Source organism: Meles meles, chromosome 21, assembly GCF_922984935.1.
Source record: "Meles meles chromosome 21, mMelMel3.1 paternal haplotype, whole genome shotgun sequence".
Taxonomy (NCBI): domain Eukaryota; kingdom Metazoa; phylum Chordata; class Mammalia; order Carnivora; family Mustelidae; genus Meles; species Meles meles.
Window position 1 is genome coordinate 40886322 of NC_060086.1, and position 17718 is coordinate 40904039.

The window sequence follows — 17718 nt, forward strand, 5'->3', positions numbered from 1 at the left end:
CAGATGGCCACACCACCTGGGGGCCAGGCCCAGTGGCCTGGAAGGCCATGGTGTCCTGCAGGCTTTGCGCAGGCTGGCCTGGGAGGAGGAGCAAGTGGAGAAGATGTGGGAGTGGGATGGCACAGGACATCCAAGGCTGCTGAGAAGCTTGGACTTTATTTTTCCTGAAGGGGTGGGGGCGTCGGAGAGACAGGATCAAGGCAGTGTTCCACAAAACCTCTTTATTGAGGGATCACATCATACCCGCTCAGAAGAGGAGCGTAGCTTAAGTGTTCAGCTCCGTGAGTTTTCACAAACTCAGTATACCCCTGTGTACCCAGCACCCCACCAGGGCTTCAAGTGGTTTGTTTTTTTAAAACTTTAAAAATTTTTGTGGAAACAATTAGGTGTCTAGGGAGGTACTGTGCACTCTTCACCCAGCCTCCCTAGTGTTACGGTCTTGCATACCTCCGGTCCAGACCAGAACCAGCTCACTGTGCCCGGTGCAGCGCACCAGCCGTACTCAGTGACGTGTTACCAGTTTTATCTGCTTGCGTTTGGTACGTGTGTTGCTGGATCGCTTTACACCAGCCGTGTCGGAGTTGCTCTGCATCTTCACCGGCGGTCAGCATCGTCAGACTGTGCCCGCGTCTCTTCAGCCTTTCTGGTGGGGGTGGAGTGAAATCTCACCTCCATTTTCATTTCTGTCACCACGGACTAGTTTTGCCTATTTTAGATCGTCCTACAGATCATAGAGTATTTATACTCTTACTGTCTGTCTTTCTGCCCAACACAATGTCTCTGAGATTCATTTACGGTTTTCTGTGTATCAGCAGTTTATTCATTTTTATGGCCAAGTATATTCCGTTGCATGAATACATACCACAGTGGATGTAGCCTTTCACCTAGCCGTGGACGTTTGGGTTGCTTGCGACTTACAGCTATCATGAATGTATTTTATTTTATTATTATTGTGTTTTTAAGTAGTCACCGCATCCAGCATGGAGCCCAACATGGGGCTTAAACTCATGATCTGAGTTTAAGATCGAGAATAGGACACTTGGGGTGCCTGGGTGGCTCAGTCGGTTAAGTGTCTGCCTCAGGCTTGGGCTGGATCCTATCCTGGGAGGGTCTGGTCAGCGGGGAGCCTGCTTCTTCTCCCTCTGCTGCTCCCCCTGCTTGTGGTCTCTCACCCTCACTCTCTCTCAAATAAAGGAATAATTAAAAATATGTTTAAAAATGTAGGAAGCTTAATTAAGCCACCCAGGTGCCCCTATCATGAATATATTTTAGTAGATATTGTCACCCTAAATAAATTGTGCCAATTTCCCCTTCTACTGTCATGTGTGTGAAGTGGAGGAGAAAATACATCCTGAACACGTACCATTGACCCTCTTTGGGTTCTTTGGGAGGGGACTGGGCATTCTTGGTTCCTGGTGGCCTCTGTTGGGCTATTTTAAGGGTATCTGTTAGGGATAAACCTCCTGGAAATGTATGTCTGCTGATGTTCTCAAGGATCATTAAGTTACACTGTGTCCTTCTTATGAAGAAGATCCTCGGAAGAAATTCCTGTGGAGTCTCAGTATCAGAAGTAATTTCATTTCTCCCAAGCAGTTGGTTGGTTCTTATTTTAAGGACACTGTGAATTGGCGAGTGATCAAGTTACACACATGTGAGGGCCGGACGTACGTAGTGCCGTTCGCGTTTGTGTCAGCCTTACGAATGGCTCCTTTTTGTGTGCCGGCCTTGGTGTGGTTTTCTTGTACTCTAACTTTCAGTTCTTGCTTGCTTGTTACACTTTATGAGTACTCGGGAGCCGTCTTCATGCTTTTCTGGCACAGGGTGGGTTCTCATAAATAAATGCCGCGTATGCCACGATTTGGGGCATCTTTGGCAGGGGAGGAGTCGGCCCAGCTCTGCGGCGTTTGAAGGGTTGTCTGGCGGAAGTGGGAGCCTTCCTGCGGCCTCAGCCTCCTTAGCAGTTGATGAGCTTTAGAATGGCTTCGGACAAGTATGTAAAGCACAGGGAAATCCTCTAGCTGCCTTTGGAGCTGGCTGGCCTGGCCATCCTTCACCTCAGAACTTGTTGGCTCTGGCTTCACCCTGTCCCACCCGAGCCCTTCTGATTGTCCCTTCTTTATCTAGTTGCCTCTGTGCTTTCCTGGATGCCACTGTGCTGTGGCATTTGCCTTTATCATTCTCTCTGAAGTTCTGCTTGCCCTCTCTTGGCCCTACAGGTCCTGGGCTAGGTGTAGTGCCAGTACCAACCCCTGTCCTGGTCCCCTCTCTTCTGTGGCCCCGCTGAGTTGCAAGTTTCTGGTGTTGATGGACAGGAGCGCATGCTGACCAAGAGGAGGGTAGGACTGCGGGGTGCAGGGCCTCCATGCGGCAGCTGTAGAAAGGAATGTCTTCCCTAAACCCGCTGTCCCCCCCCACCACACCCCTGGTGTTGAAAAGGAGCGAGGAGTGACAGCTGCAGAGTTTCCTGAATTAGGGGGCCTAAGTCACAGTCTCCCCACCCCACCCCCAGGGTGCAGCCTGTTCTGGTGGACAGCCTCTGGATCCAATTAAAGAGGAAGCAGGAAAGTGACTAAAGAAGGCTACACGTGCTGCACGGGTATCAGAAATGAGCTCGTCTGTCTCCCACTGCCTTCCTCCCTGTAGTAGATAAAGAGGATGGTTGGAAAACTCAGAGAGAGAACTGATGAAAATCTCCTGCTACCCTATGGGGAGGAGGAGGTGTTGGTGGGGTTGGGCAGGCACTGGAGGTTGGTGGGGGACTGCTGCTTTGAGATCAGGGGAGAGGCCTTCTCATTTTCTAGGGGATCCGGGAGGGATCCAGTGGCAAGGTGAGGCGGCAGGTGGGCATGGGACCCCAGAGCACGTTGGCCTCATGTGGGAGGCCATCCAGGTGCCCCAGAATTTCATTTTTTGTGGCTAAATAATATCCCATTGTATGGATAGGCCACACTTGGTTCCTCCGCTCATCTACTGATGGGCACGTGGATTGTTTCCATCTTCTGGCTCTTGTTTATTGTGCTGCTATGAACATGTTTGTGCAAGGACCTGTTTGAGCCCTGATGGGGCATCTTGTTTTTTTTTTTTTTTTTCTTTTAGAGATTTACTTATTGGGGCACCTGAGTAGCTCAGTTGGTTAAGCATCTGCCTTTAGCTCGGGTCATGATCCCAGGGTCCTGGGATTAAACCCTGTGTCAGGCTCCCTGCCCAGCGAGGAGCCTGCTTCTCTCTCACCCTCTGCTGCTCCCCCTGCTTGTGTTCCCTCTATCTCTCTCAAATAAATAAATAACATCTTTCAAAAAAATATTTATTTGTTTATTTTAGAGAGAAAATGGGGGGAGGGACAGAGGGAAAGAGAGAGGGATAATCCTATGCAGACTCTCCACTGAGTGCAGAGTCCCATGCAGGGCTCCATCCCACAACCCTGAGATCATGACCTGAGTGGAAACCAAGAGTCAGACGCTCAGCTGATTGAGCCACCCAGGAATCCATCCCAAAACAACTTTTAAAAGAAGATCAAAGTTGGGGGATTCACATTATGTGATTTCAAGACTGATTAGGAAACCACAGTGGACAGACATAGACCAACAGAAAGAATACAGTTCGGAGTAGCTTTACACACATATGGTCAATTGATTTTTTTTTAAAGATTTTATTTATTTATTTGAGAGACAGACAAAGATCACAAGTAGGCAGAGAGGCAGGCAGAGAGAGAGGGGGAAGCAGGCTCCCGCTGAGCAGAGAGCCCGATGTGGGGCTCGATCCCAGGACCCTGAAATCATGACCTGAGCCGAAGGCAGAGGTCCAACCCACTGAGCCACCCAGGTGCCCCTGGTCAATTGATTTTTAATAAAAGGTGCAAAAGCAGTTTGAGTGGAGGAAGGACAGTGTCTTCAACAAATGCTTCTGGAACAACTGCATATCCACATGCAGAAATCTAAACTTTGGTTTATACCTTGCAACATATTAAAAATTACAGAAAATGGATCATAGATCTAAGTGTAAAACCTAAAATTATTACACTGCTAGGAGAAAATAGGAAAACATCTTGGGCGTCTTGGGTTAGGCGAAGAGTTCTTTGGATTTGATAAAAATTATGAACTTGTGCTCTTTGAAAGACACTTTAGGGGCGCCTGGGTGGCTCAGTTGGTTGGGCAACTGCCTTCAGCTCAGGTCATGATCCTGGAGTCCCGGGATCGAGTCCCACATCAGGCTCCCAGCTCCAAGGGGAGTCTGCTTCTCTCTCTGACCTCCTCCCCTCTCATGTTCTCTCTCACTGTCTCTCTCTCAAAGAAATAAATAGAAATCTTAAAAAAAAAAAAAAGGAAAGATACTTCAGTACATGAGCACAAGCCACCGATGGTGAGAATATTTACAAATTACATATCCGAGGAAGGGCTTGTATTCAGTGTATATAAAAAAACTATCAATACTGAAAAGGAAACAGCCTATAAAAAGTAGGTGAAAGAGTTGAACAGGGGCTTCACCAAAGACACATGAAAGAAGTGGACAACCAATACACACATGGAAATGTGCTTAATATCCCTAGCCATCGGGAAAATGCAGACTGAAGCTACAATACGATACCACAACATGTCTACAAGGATTGGCAAGGATGTGGAGGGACTGGCAGCAGGAATGTAAAATGGCACCATCATCTTAGAAAAAAATTAAGCAGGGGTGCCTGGGTAGCTCAGTGGGTTAAAGCCTCTGCCTTCGGCTTGGTCATGATCCCAGGGTCTTGGGATCGAGCCCTGTATCAGGCTCTCTGCTCAGCATGGAGCCTACTCCCACCCCCCACGGCCTGCCTCTCTGCCTACTTGTGATCTCTGTCTGTCGAATAAATAAATAAAATCTTAAAAAAATAATTAAACAGGTACCTCACCATTTGGTCCAGCCATTCCCCTCCTGCGTATTTACCCAGGAGAAGGGAAAGTGAACGTGTAGAAGTTGCATCATGTACGAATGTTCATAGCAGCTTGCTTGGTAGTTGCCCAAACTTGGAGACAACCCAAATGTCTCTCAAGAGGAGAGTGGATAGCAAATTGTGGTCAGCCTATACAGTGGAATACTATTGAGAAAAAAAAGAAGGAATTGAACTATCAATACATAACTGCAGTGGCAATTAGTCTCAAAATAATTATGATGAGTGAAAGAAACCAGGTAACACCGTGGATAAGATTCCATTTGTATTCAGATCTAGCAAATGCAAAATAAGGTATAGCGACAGAAGGCAGCGCCATGGTGGTCGGTGGGGAAGGGGGTGGTCAGAGGGGACTAGGAAGGGACATGAGGAAAATTTGGGAGTGAGGAATCAGTTCGTTATTTTAATCGTGTTTCTCCAGGTACATCAAAATGTATCAGATATGAATAGTGTTCTGTACTGCATGTGGATTATACTTCAGTAAGGCTGTGTTCAATGTAAAGCCCACAAAAGAATGGCTAATTGACTTCAGCTCCTTTCCTCAATGGCTAACTGCTACCCTCACAGTGATGCCCTCCCCCTAGCCTGACCAACGAGTGTCTGCTGTCACTCAGCTTCACAGAACTGGCTCTTAGGGGCCATCACGTGCTCTTGGGAAAATTACATCAAATAGCACATTGCAGACATGATGGAAGGTTCTGGAACCTCCTGTTACTGGAAATGGATCTCTGTCCATTGGCTTACATCACAGCAGGGTACACATCTCCTAGGTCCCCCTTTTTCTGTCCCATCAGCATTCTGTATCTAGCCACCAACCTCAGAGGTCAGATGTCGCAAGTTTCTTTTAACCGGCCATTGTGGCTTCACTTTCCTGACCTTTGGGGAGGGGCCAAAACCTCGGTCAGTGGCTATCACATAGGCTCCTTCGTTCACAAAACTGAGGCATACTGAAGGTCACTGACTTGTCCCAGACTTTAGAACAAGTTAGCTCAGATACTGCAAAGACTTGGGTTTCCAGCCCCCAGACCTAACCCAAGGGGTGCCCCACGTTTTCTCTACCACCCCTCCCCTGTGACCTGTGTCACATGACCCCAAGGCTGCTGGGGGGAGAGAATCCGGCCCGGGCCGTGCCTTCCGGGGCCTGGCAGCTGGCAGGGCAGTGGCAGAGCGAGCCTCCGTGCAGCCTGTCAGGGTCTGCTCTGCTTCCCCATCACGTCCACCCAGTTGCCCTAGTGACTGTGTGACCCTTCTCCTCCACCCTGCGCCGCCACCAGCCCTATAAATAGAAGCGAGGAGCAGCTGGGCTCTCTTGGCAGTCACCATGAGGACGCTGGTCCTGCTCTGCTGCTTTGTGCCCTCGCTCCTGCTCCCAGGACAAACAGGTATGACCCTCACCCCTGTCAGCCAGGCCAGACGGTGACCCCCCATGTGCCCTGAGGTTTAATGTTTACCATGGGGGATGAAGGGACGAGAGAGGCTTGAGTGATAGATGGGGGATGAGGCCTTTGGAATTCCTGGGCTTGATGGCAAACCTTTACTCCTGGCTGGTCTCACCATCGTCTCCATTCCCTTTTCCCTGGGGCCCTGGAAGAAACTGGGTACAGAGACCCCAAGTGCAGTTGGGGGCTTGTGGGGAGACCAGAGGAAGTGGGAGCCGTGAACTGAGCGGTGCAGGCAGGTGTGACGCCTGAGCCAAGGGCTGGGAGCCAGAGGGCAGGTCTGGCCAGTTGATGGTGGGGAAGAAGACCCCAAAAGTTAAGACTAGAGGGCCCCCGTAGATGAACAGAAGAGCCCAGTCCTGGGGCTGCAGGGACTGTGGAGGTCTGAGTCGTGTTGACCCTCCCACCTGGTAGAGATTAGGCAGGGGGCTGGCTTTGCATGATTGAGGACTGGGCGCAGCGGACAGAATTGGGGGTTGTCTGGGGACCGGTGGGAAAGAGGAGTGGTCAGTTTGGTACGGGATTGGAGATGGAGTTGGAGCTTGGGCACAGAGTTCAGGAGAGGAGCAGGATACTCCAGAGTATCCCTGACCTAGGCCGGGGGCTTTATTGGAAGGGGACTGGGGGCCTGTGCGAATGGTTTTTCCTTTGGGATCTCAGCACTTTGTGTGTGAGGGGGAGGCTCGGGTTACAGCATGGGGGTTATTTATAGGCATGGAGGGGACACCAGAGGGTTTGCCACCTCTCTCTTCCTGAGACTCCTGGGCTGGGTCCCCCTTGGGGATGCTTCAGGGGTGATCTGGGGTGCCCACAGGAATCTGGGTCTTCTGCTTCGTCTTGCTATGAGTTGGCAGTCCTCAGACATACAGGGGACCATGGGGTCCCGAGCCGCAGCCTCTCCAATCTTTGAGGTTCTGTTTGTTGAGGTCCCAGTCCCCGCCGCTCAAGCAGGTGGCGGGCAGAAGCAGACGATGTTCCTTTGGGGGGTTAGGGACCAAGGTGGGGGGCTCTGGCCTTGCATGCGCCGCTGGGCCCTGCCCTTGGCTGCCCTTGAGTTAATTTGGGCCTTGCAGGGCTGCTGTGGCCGGAGTGGTGAGGATTCCAAAGGGCTGTCAGGTGGCTAAGTATGGAAACAGCAGTGTAATTGGATCCTGAGCCCCAAGCCACTGTTGCCCGCTCCCCTTCATAGCCCCTGCCCTGCTCTGCCCAGCCCCAGCTGCCACCTCGCCTCGCTTCCACACAGCAGGCTCAGGGACTTCTAGCCTTTTAGGGACATCCTTCATCTTTTCTCCCAACGAGGGAACTGGACATCTGAAATGTTTCATGGGCCTCACGGGAGGATCTTGCCATGGATCACGGGGAGAGGAGGCAGGCAGGCACTTTGTGCGAAGATCCTGTCTGTGCACGCTCTTTGCTTCCTGGACTCTGCGGTGTGGCCCTGGCCTGGCTTCCAGGGAGACCTTGCTCACCACATGCAGGGTTCCTTCTTGCCTCACTCCCGCTCATCACTTGCACTGTGGGTTCTTCCGTGGGGATTGATTTTATCACTGCTCCAGCTGTATGTTACCCTGAAAGATCGTTCTTTCCTGTACCCGCTGGGAGGTTCCAACCCTAAGTGTGCCTTCTCCCTGCCCATATAATGACAGTCCTTCCTACTGGTTGATTTCCCCCTAGAATTGTGCCACTAAGTAAATGCCACCTTGCCCAAAGTCAACAGCTTTGCTCTTGAACTTCCCACCCTACCCCTCTCTGCATGGCAGGCGGACTTTCTCTCTTTCCTGCTTCCTGGGGCTGAAGCCACCCTTCCTTCTTTGTCCCCACGTTGCTTCTGTGGTCTTCTGGACCACGGCAGCTTCTTCTTGTTCCCAAGCAAGGGACCAAGGGCCTCTCCTGATGCTAGGTACAGCCGGAGCTGCCAGGGCCCGATCACCAGGCACCTCCCAGGTCTCCACTCCCTCCTGATCCATGGCCCCCAGACATTTGTGACCACTGGGGTTCTTGTCTTTATCTGGTGACAGGCCTGCTCAAGGACAGGGAGAAAGCAGCCTTGAGTTGGTTTACTCTGTCCCCTCATTGTCAAAGTAAGAGCGAAAGCCAGAGGAATGAGAGATGGACACAAGGTTGGGCAGTGAATTATAGACAGGCATGTGCAGCCCAGGGCCATCTCCCCCAGCCCCGGAGTTCCTGTCTTCCCCTCAGTGTCTCTCTCTGATGGCCGCCTAACTCCCTCTGCCTTTGGAGGGGCCACCTGTGGGGACCTTTCCTCCAGATGCTGTTGATCCTTGGACTCCTCTGAGAGTGGGGTGGGGTGGAGTAAGGAGTGGCCGGTGCTGAGAAGGCATTTGGGTTCCTGCCGTTGGTGTTTGTTAGGCTGGATTTGGGACGTCTTTGGTTCCTATTGTCTCCTTGGTGCAGAGAGTGGGGCAGATGGGAATTCTAAGTCTGTTCATCCTTCTCCAGCCCAGCCCTGGTCTGCAGATTTGCAGCCTGCTGGGGCCTCCACCCTGCCGTCCCAGTGGTAAAAAGCTGGTGCACACTGGGGCTGACCTGCCCCTCCATGAGAGATGAGGGTCTGTCTGGAACCCCTTTGTGGCCCTTCCTCGCCCGCCCCAGTCTGGTTATCTCCAGAAAGGTGCTGTGTTCGTGTTCCCTCAACAGGGTAGTTCAGCTGTATGACCCACCATGGGGAGGGCTACCGAGAGCAGGTCATGAGCTGAGGGGTCTTAGGGACAGAGCAGAAGACTTTGCAGCCCCCATAGAAGCTGTGTCTCCAGCAGTTTCCCTGACTCCTGGCTCAGCATGGCTGGGGGAACCCACAGGGAGCATCTGGTCTGCCACTTCCCACATCGAGTCTGCAACACACTCACTGGGATTTGCCCATGGATGTGCCACCTTGCTTGGTGGCCTGTGGAACTAGAGTGGGGAATGCTGGTTTTGTCCCTCGTCTGGGTGTGACAGTGAAAGTCAAATAGCTAGTTCAAGGCAGGGCCGGAGCTAGATTCAGGTCTCCTTGCTCCACAGGAGGAGGTCAGATGAGGCCAGCCATATCCCTCTGGCCGTTTGGTGCTCATTTAGGTGTGGTGGGCTGGGAAGGAGCCTAATCACTAGAGACACAGGAGGAAGGTGGCTCTTCCTCTTTGGCAGGGTCCCAGGGCCAAGGGCAGGGTCTAGGTGCTGTGCCTCCCAGCCTGGAACGAAGGTGTGGTCAGGACGGTTGGCTGGGGTAGGGTCTGCTACTGTGGGATGTTGGGCTCAGCTCTCTCCTGGACACCTTCCCTGCTCCAAATCCAAATCCAGACCTGCTTACGGCCCAAACCCTTACATTTAAATATTGCCTGAGTGCAAAGCCTTTCATTCAAACACCTTGCCATATCTCACCATGTATTAATCATCCCAGATTTATGGCGTACCTCCTGTTGTTTAGGCGTGGTACTGGGGTATCCAGATGGGCATTGGGTCCTTGGCATGCTTGCCTCCAGTTTGGGAGATAGGGCGTCTCCCACCTCGTACCTGCACGAACACAAGCAGGACACTTGTGAGCTTGGGGACGGAGGTACAGGTAGAGTGATGTGGGGTGGAAGCGCCTGGGGAGATTAGTTTTGACTAAGTAGGTCAGGAAATGTTTTACAGGTATGGGGTATTTGAGATGGGCCTTGAAGAAAGTAGCATTCAGACGTGGAACAATGGAAGGAAGGGAATTCCACGTAAGGGGCAGGCCGAGTGAACTCGCTGTCAGGAAATGTTGTGGCTCTGATGAGAACTGGACGGGGAGAAGGGCACGCAGAGTGAAGTGGGGATCGTGGGGAAGCTACCTGGAAGGCTGGATCGGGCTAGCTGTGAAGAACCTTGCGTGCTTAGCCTCTGAGGGGGCTTTGCGCTGTGGGCAGTGGGCGACCACGGAAGGCTTGGGAAGCATCCCTCCCGCAGGTGTTTGTAGGGAGGGGAGGGCGAGGGAGGCTTGGAGGATCCTGTGGGAAATGCAGGTTAGAGAGTGTGAGCTCCATGAGGGAGTGGAGGTGGAGAGGAGGGCAGACCTAGCAGATGGCTGGGTGGAAATTTACTGGTCTCCTGCCAGAGGGAGCCTTCACGGGTCTGTGTTAGTCACTGGAGGCGTCATCTTGCCAGAGAGAGAGAGAGAGAGAAGAACAGATATTAAAAGTTCATTTGGGTCATTACAAATTTGGAGTGCCAAGGGGCATCTAGATGGAGATACGGGATATTGGAGGAGTGAAGGTCAGGTCTGGAAGTCCAGAGATGAGATCCAATCGGGTGAAGATAAGACCGTGAGGTCACGAAGGAAGCTTTTGCAGGGAGAGAAGAAGGGATTCAGGGATGGTCACTGGACAGTGCCAGATTGGGGCAGTGGGAAGAGGAAGATGAGTGGATTTCAGGAAGAGGGGAAGTGACCCGGGAAGAGACGGTGACCTGGAGGCCAAGGGAAGGGCGCATTCTAGAAGGGTAGTCGAAGGGGTGGAATGCCACAGAGATACCGAGGAAGAGGAGGTGTTGGTTTTGATATCTCCAAGGTTGCTGGCGGAACTCGAGGGCCTTATGTGCATCTAGGGAGGGCACGGAGGTGACACATTTGGGCAGTGGGCTCAGGAGGGATAGAGGACGCATAGGAGTACATGGGTGGGGGTTTGCAGAGGTAGCAAATTGCTTTCTCAACACTAGAAAGACTAAGTGTGTTTATGGTCTGATGGTGAGGGTCCAAAGAGAGAGAAGGACTGATGGACACAAGGTGGAGAGGAAGTGGCCAGTGTGTCAAATGTGGGGTGGGTGGGGCAGATCTTAGGGGACACATACCATGGCATCATGGGGGCCTCAGAGGGACATTGCACTTCCAAGGCAAACTCAGGAGCTGGGGTGCCAGTGAGAGAGCTCAGCTAGGGGGTGGGGTTCCCGGGTTTCCCTAGGATTGCTGCAGAGGGCCTGGAGGGCCATAGGGTCGGGTAGGAGGGAAGGAATCAGACTGTGAGGTGGAAGGGGAGACCGGTTGCCCACATTTCCTGGAATGGAACAGCAGGGCCAAGACCAGAGCCTGGTCTCAGATGCTGGAGAAAAAGCAGGCAGAGCCCAGAGAGCGAGTCAGCGATGAGCCAGCCATTGTTGGCCCCTGGTAGGCTTGTCCCCTTGAGCCAGGGCAAAGTCCGCCCCCGAGCTCCACCACCTAAGGTGTCCCCTGGGCCTGCAGCAGGGACAGCTCTGTGTCTGGATTCCGTCAGGATCAGCAACTTCGTGGGAGTTGGCTTGGAGGTTTGCAGTGAGTTCCCAGGATGACGCCTGGGTTCTCATTCTTCTTGTGCAACAGAGACAGGCCCAGGCTCAGGTTCCCTCTGGGGTGTTTTCCTGGCTGGTAGGACTTTGCCACGCCCGTCAGCAGGGCTCATTTTGGGATCAGGGAAGTCCTGTCCACTTTAGTTTCAGCCGCATCCCTCTCCAGCCCTGAAGGTGGTTTTGTTCCGAGTCAAGGTCCCAGGTAGGGACCTGTCCATGCTTGTCACTTCCTCATCCTCCCTCACAGAGGGCTCCTGAGCAGCCTTTCCTGAGTGGCCTGGTCTCAGGATTGGGGGCGTGGGCAGCAGAAATGGTTCCTGCCTCTGAAAGTGTGGAGGTGTTAGGAGGTCAGCCACACCTCCAGCCATAGCCTGCAACAGTCTCCTCTCCAGGGCTCGCAAGCTCCTGCCTATCTATGCAGAGAGGAGGCTGCCCAACGTCGCTCTAGGGTGGTTGTGCCCAGGGGCCCGATTCTGAAGGCCAGGAGACTATGGTGCCTTCAGACAGCTCCTGCCTGCTGCCTCCATAGGAGCCTGTCTTCCCTGGGACCATGTCATCAGAACCACATGAAAACATAGTCACTGCTGCTCCTTCCATTCCACATCCTGGGGCCCAGAAGGATTTCAGGTGGAACACTGGCCTAGCTGGGGTGGCTCCCCAGCTTCATTGCAAAAGCTGTTACGCAATGAGAAAAGGCTTTTCTCCTTCCATGCTTGGTGGATGCTCCCCCCAGGGGTCGCCGTCTTTTACAACCTTGACAGGCTCTGACCCTCTCGTTCTCTGTCCACTCCAAGTGCTACAGGGCACAGAGTGGGTGTGGGCTATGTGGCTAGCCTCGGGGAGAAGGAGGGCCCAGTGCAGAGTCCTGGAGAAAGGGGAGATGAGGCCCTCCCTGGGGCGCGCACCCTGGGTTGGGAACAGAATGAATTTACAGTTAGAGGTGAGGGGCAGAGTGTGTGGTCAGCAAGTGATGTAAGAATGCAACTCGCTTATGATCCAGCAATCACACTCCTGGGCATTCACTGGGAGAATACAAATGCACTAATTCAAAGGGATACATGCTCCCTGATGTTTACAGCAGCATTATCTGCAGTAGTCGAGGTATGGAAGCAGCCCACGTGTCCCTCGACAGGTGAATTCATAAAGTAGTGTGTGTATATATAGGAATATTCTTCAGCCATAAAAAAGAATGAAATCTTGCCATTTGCAATGACATGGGTGGAGCTAGGGAGTATAACGCTAACAAAATAAGTCAGCCAGAGAAAAACAAGTATCATGTGATTTCACTCATATGTGGAATTTAAAAAACAGAACAAATGAGCAAAGGGACAAAATAAGAGAAAGACATAGCAAGAGCAGACTCTTAATGCTACAGAATAAACCGATGATTACGGGAGGGAAGCAGTATGTGTTGGGGGGCGGTGAAGCAGGTGACGGGGATGAAGGAGCACACCTGTCGTGATGAGCACGGGTGACGCGTGCAAGTGTAGGGTCACTGGATTGTGCACGGGGAACTAACAGAACACCATGTTAACTAAGTGCAATTAAAAGAACGAAAGAGATGCGGGGGACACAGTGGCAACTGAGAGGAGGAACACGTTGGAGAGAGACAGGAAAGGGGTGCCAGTAGGGACCCTCCTCTGAAAAGCGAGCTTTCCAGCCCAAGGCCCTGGCCAACCACGCTGCCCAGACAGGAACGGGCCTTGTGTCTGCCCCCAGGAGCTGACTTCTGTTTGGGGCTATGACATGCGTGGTGAGAAAATTGAACTAACTTCCCCTCCCCCAGTGGCTCTGGTTGGAGTTCAGAGAAGGGCTGGAAGTTCTGCCTCACGGAGGGACAGGGTTTCAGCTAGACTGGGAGGAAGGGGACACTCAGCGTCAGTGCCGAGAGGAGAGGGGCTATGTGTTTGTTGAACTTGCTCCCCTCTGCACCAGCAGCGCCTAGCGTGGCACTTGGTTTGCTTGGTTCGTTGAAAGCACTAAACAGTGTCAGATAAAAGAGCAGACGATTTGTACCGGCAGAGGAGGAAGGCAATCAGAACCCGGAGTGGGGACTCTCAGAGCATTGCATTGGCAGGGGCATGAGGAGCCCAGCTCTGGCTCTGCTGTGGGGCTCCTGTTGGGGGAGATCAGACCACCCTGGTGGGCGAAGGGTCTGGAATGCTGAGCCAGGTGGCTCTCCCTGGGTCCTCAGCATACTCTAGCCCTTCCCCTTCTCCCTCCCAGATATTTTTGGGTCCTTCCAGAGCAGGGAGTGCATTCTGAGCTCAAACAGGTGCAGACAAAGTCTGGCCTCGAGTTCTGGGCCCGCAGGAAGTGGGTTGTGTTGGGAACTCAGCCCAGAACCAGGCCAGGGGAGAGCCCTGGTGTTTGGGACCCCCCTCCTTGCTCCCTCCCCCTACCAGCTCACTGTCAAAACTGTGGCCCCTTGTCCTCTTCCAAGCGGCCATTCGGTTAGGACCTTGGCCAGCCCTGTTGTCCCCCACAGAATTTTCCCAAATGGCAATAGGTATAAACTTAATGAAGCCATTGACATGGAAACCGTGTCTCTGAGTGCACCTGGTCCTCCAGGGGCTTGCCCTGTGCACCTGTGCCCACCAGAGAGGCTTCTGGCCACTTTGTGGGTCTCTTGTTTTTCCCCGCATTTCTTCCTACCCTTTATGTCAGCTGGTAGAAGAACACTTATTTCTCTGGTTTATCCCAGGAAGTCAGGACACCAGGAAGGGGTCTGGAAAGATTGGAGAAGGGCCATAGCCCTTTCCATGGCCTGGGGAGCCCATCCTAGCCTCAGGAATGAGCCTGGGTACAGGTCGTGAGAGGGATAGAAGCCCAGGGGCAAATCTGCCTTTCTCCTGACTTTTCCTGCCTCATTTCCTTCCTGAGTTGATAGGCCAGCAGCCTCTTCACCTGGAGCCCTGTCACCCGAGGCTACCCTCCCAGGTTGCAGAGCAGGCAGCCTGGGGCGAGGGGAGGGGGGCACAGTGAGCCCTAAGGGACCAGAGCGCTGGGCAAGCACAGGCTTTGCCACAAACCCTCCACCAAGTCCCTTCCCATTTTGCACCTGTTTTTTTGCCCATAAAATGGGATAATAATACTTGCCCTATTTACAGCGTGGCGTTGTTCTGTGACTACATTTTAAACATGGCTATCGGATGCTTAACGTGTTTTTTGATATCAGATACCTTTTGAGGTTGAAAGGACCGTGGCAGTAATTATAGGCTGTCCCTGCTATTCCTTTGGCTTGCCATCTGCCACCGGTTTCCTCAAATATCATGAAACATGAACAATCAAGGGAATCCATCCACATCTCTGCCCCTCCTCAGGGCTGTTAATATCCTTCGGATTCTCTGTCCTCAAAGAGCTTATGAACCAGGAGGGGTGAGAGTCCCTGCTCATGACAGGAGTAGGGAACCATATAATCAGGGGCTAAAAATAAGTAGCCTGAGTGTGCAGAGAAGGGGAGCAGGTGGGACAGGGCCTGGGGTCACGGGGCTGGTGGAAGCACCGCTGCTTAGTGGGAGAGGGCTTGGGAAGATCTTATAGCGCCAGGCTTCAGTGCTATTCCTGTGTTATTTTTCCAGGGCCACTGTAACAAACGGCCACAAACTGGGTGGCTTCAAACAACAGAAATTTAACCTCTCATAGTTCTGGAGGCCGGAAGTTAGACATCGAGGGGTTGGCAGGGCCCTGGTCCCTCTGAAGGCTCTGGAGGAGGATCCTTCTTGCCTCTCCAGCTTCTGGTGGATCAGGCAGTCCTTGGCGTTCCTTGGCTTGTAGATGCATCTCTCCAGGCTCTGCCTCTATGTCCTCACATGGCCTCTTCTCTGTGTCTGTGTGTCCTCTCCTCTTCTTGTAAGGACACCAGTCATTGGACTTAGGGCCCACCTTTATGCAGTGTGGCCTCATTTTAATTACATCTGCACAGACCCTATTTCCAAAAAATGTCCCCTTCCAAGGTTCCTGCCAGATGTGAATTGGGGGGAGGGGGTACCCTTCAACCTCTTTGGCTCCTTAGCCTCGGACCCGGCAGTGGAGGAGGTGCTGGCTCTGAATGTGTAGTGCCCGTCTGCCCCCTAGCTGGTGGTCGTCTGCTGGGCACAAACAGCACCTGTTTCCTTGGGCCTCTCTTTGGCCCCCCGGCCCACACGATTGCCCCGGCAGCTGATCTGGAGCTCGGCTGACACACCCAGCCCAAGTGTGTTGAATGGGTGGAGGGACAGCTGGCCGGGGGCAGGCAATTCCAGGAGGCCGCCCAGCCGAGGGCTTGTACCTGGGAGGCTGGTGGGGGGGAGTTCTTCAGTTCCCTATTGGGTGTGCTCCAGTATGGAGTGACGTGGAGTCAGCCTGTCCTGGGGGCTGGGGGCTCAGCTTCTCAGCTGGTTATGTGATGGAGAGAGCCGCGGGCCAAGAAGCCAGTGACTCAGGCCTGGCCGTGTTAGGCCCAGCTCTCCTGTGTGAGCGCCCTTGCCTAGCCCCTCAGAATCTCCTGCCCCAGCTGTGGCTGGCGCCTCCCCAGCCTCTGAGGGAGCCCCTTGGGAAGAGAACTTCCCGGTGTGTCCCCTGCCGCTGCCGGTGAGAGGCTTGCCTCCTGGCATGTGTGCCTTTCTGCCCCTCCTTGCGGGCTAAAAGGGTAGGTATCTGGGTCTCCTCACAGCAGACTTCAGGGTCCCCAGACCAGAGGCAGCTCTGGAAGCTGGTGACTGTAGCTGTTTCCTTTCTGTGGTTTATCCTGGTTCTGGAGGAGAGCAGGGATGGGGACAGGTCTCCAGGGTCTGCTGGCCTTTCTAGAAAAGCTTCCTGGCGAATGTCGTCTGGACTCCCTGCCTGGCATTCCTCACTCTCTTCAGTCTGGCTTTTCCCATCCTCCTGACCACTTTCCTTGGCTCCTGCAGCGATCAACCCCAAATGCCCTACTCCTCAAAGGAGCTCCTGTGGTCCCCATCCCCATCTGTCCTTGAGACTGCTGCTACGAGGTGAGCTCTCTCTTCATGCCCGCTCACCCCCCCTCCAATTCGATGCCGTGTGTTTAAGGGGAGGGTCTTTAATTCAGGAATCCAGTTCATGGTTATCATAACAACCTTCTGAGCTGATAAGGCAACTACTTCTATGACCTTCTGATCACAGAAAGATAGTCCTGGGCAGGTTGAATGACTTGACCCAAGGGCCCTTCTCTGGTTCTGAATCCCAGTGTCGAATCTCCTCCTGGAACTCTCTGTTGCTGAGTGGAGGGAAGGCCTTATATTTTGCCACTGTCACCCGTTCATCCATCTGTCCATCCATCCACCCATCCAATGGCTGTCCAAGGTGCTGGGATACAAAATCTCTGACGAGGAAACCAAATAAGAAAGTTATTTAGTTTATTGGATGATTTTAGGTGCAGTGGAGAAAAAGACTAGGTTGGGGAGGGGGAAGGCTAGTCGGGAGACAGTGTCACCAGGGTGACAGAAGAGGGCCTTGCCAGGAAGGTGACAAGGAACCAAGTCTCAGGGGAGGAGAGAGGGGTGCCAGGCGGCTGTGTGGGGAGAGCCTTCCCAGCAGAAAGCACAGTGAGTGAGCGCAGGGGGCAGGGGTTCTGGGGCACTTGCTCCAGGAGGAGCAAGCCTTTGTGGAGGGAGCCAGGGAGTGGGAGCGGAGCCTGTGCAGGGGCGTGGAGCTCAGGGAGGGGCTGTTTCACAACCCAGGTGAGAGATGACAGGCTGGGGTGGGAGAAGTTTTTGGATGGATGATAGATTTTGAAGGCAGACAACAGGTTTAGCTAAGGTTTTGGAGAAAGAAAGGAACCAAAAACACTTTATCCTTATTTTTTTCTAATCGCTTTATTGAGATAAAATCAAATAGATGTAATATGACCATTTAAAGTGTGCAGTTCAGTAGTTTTTTTTTTAAACATGCATTGCTTAATTTTTTTTTTTTAAGATTTATTTATTTGACAGATAGAGATTACAAGTAGGCAGAGAGGCAGGCAGAGAGAGAGAGAGGAGGAAGCAGGCTCCCAGCCAAGCAGAGAGCCCGATGCGGGGCTTGATCCCAGGACCCTGGGATCATGACCTGAGCCGAAGGCAGAGGCTTTAACCCGCTGAG

At 52.8% G+C, this 17718-nt stretch overlaps 1 protein-coding gene across 2 annotated transcripts in view; it reads left to right on the forward strand.

Annotated features, from left to right (window-relative positions):
* SRL (sarcalumenin) overlaps positions 1 to 17718 on the forward strand; it is a 44124-nt gene that overhangs the window by 566 nt on the left and 25840 nt on the right. Inside the window, exon 1 of one of the 2 annotated variants that reach the window (XM_045992449.1) lies at positions 6236 to 6303. The exons of the other annotated variant lie outside the window; for it this stretch is intronic. Within the exon in view, the coding sequence (XP_045848405.1) occupies positions 6243 to 6303 (61 nt within the window). The 5' untranslated portion in view covers positions 6236 to 6242. Of the gene's footprint in view, positions 1 to 6235; positions 6304 to 17718 lie in introns of those variants that run through there. 2 annotated transcript variants of the gene reach the window in all.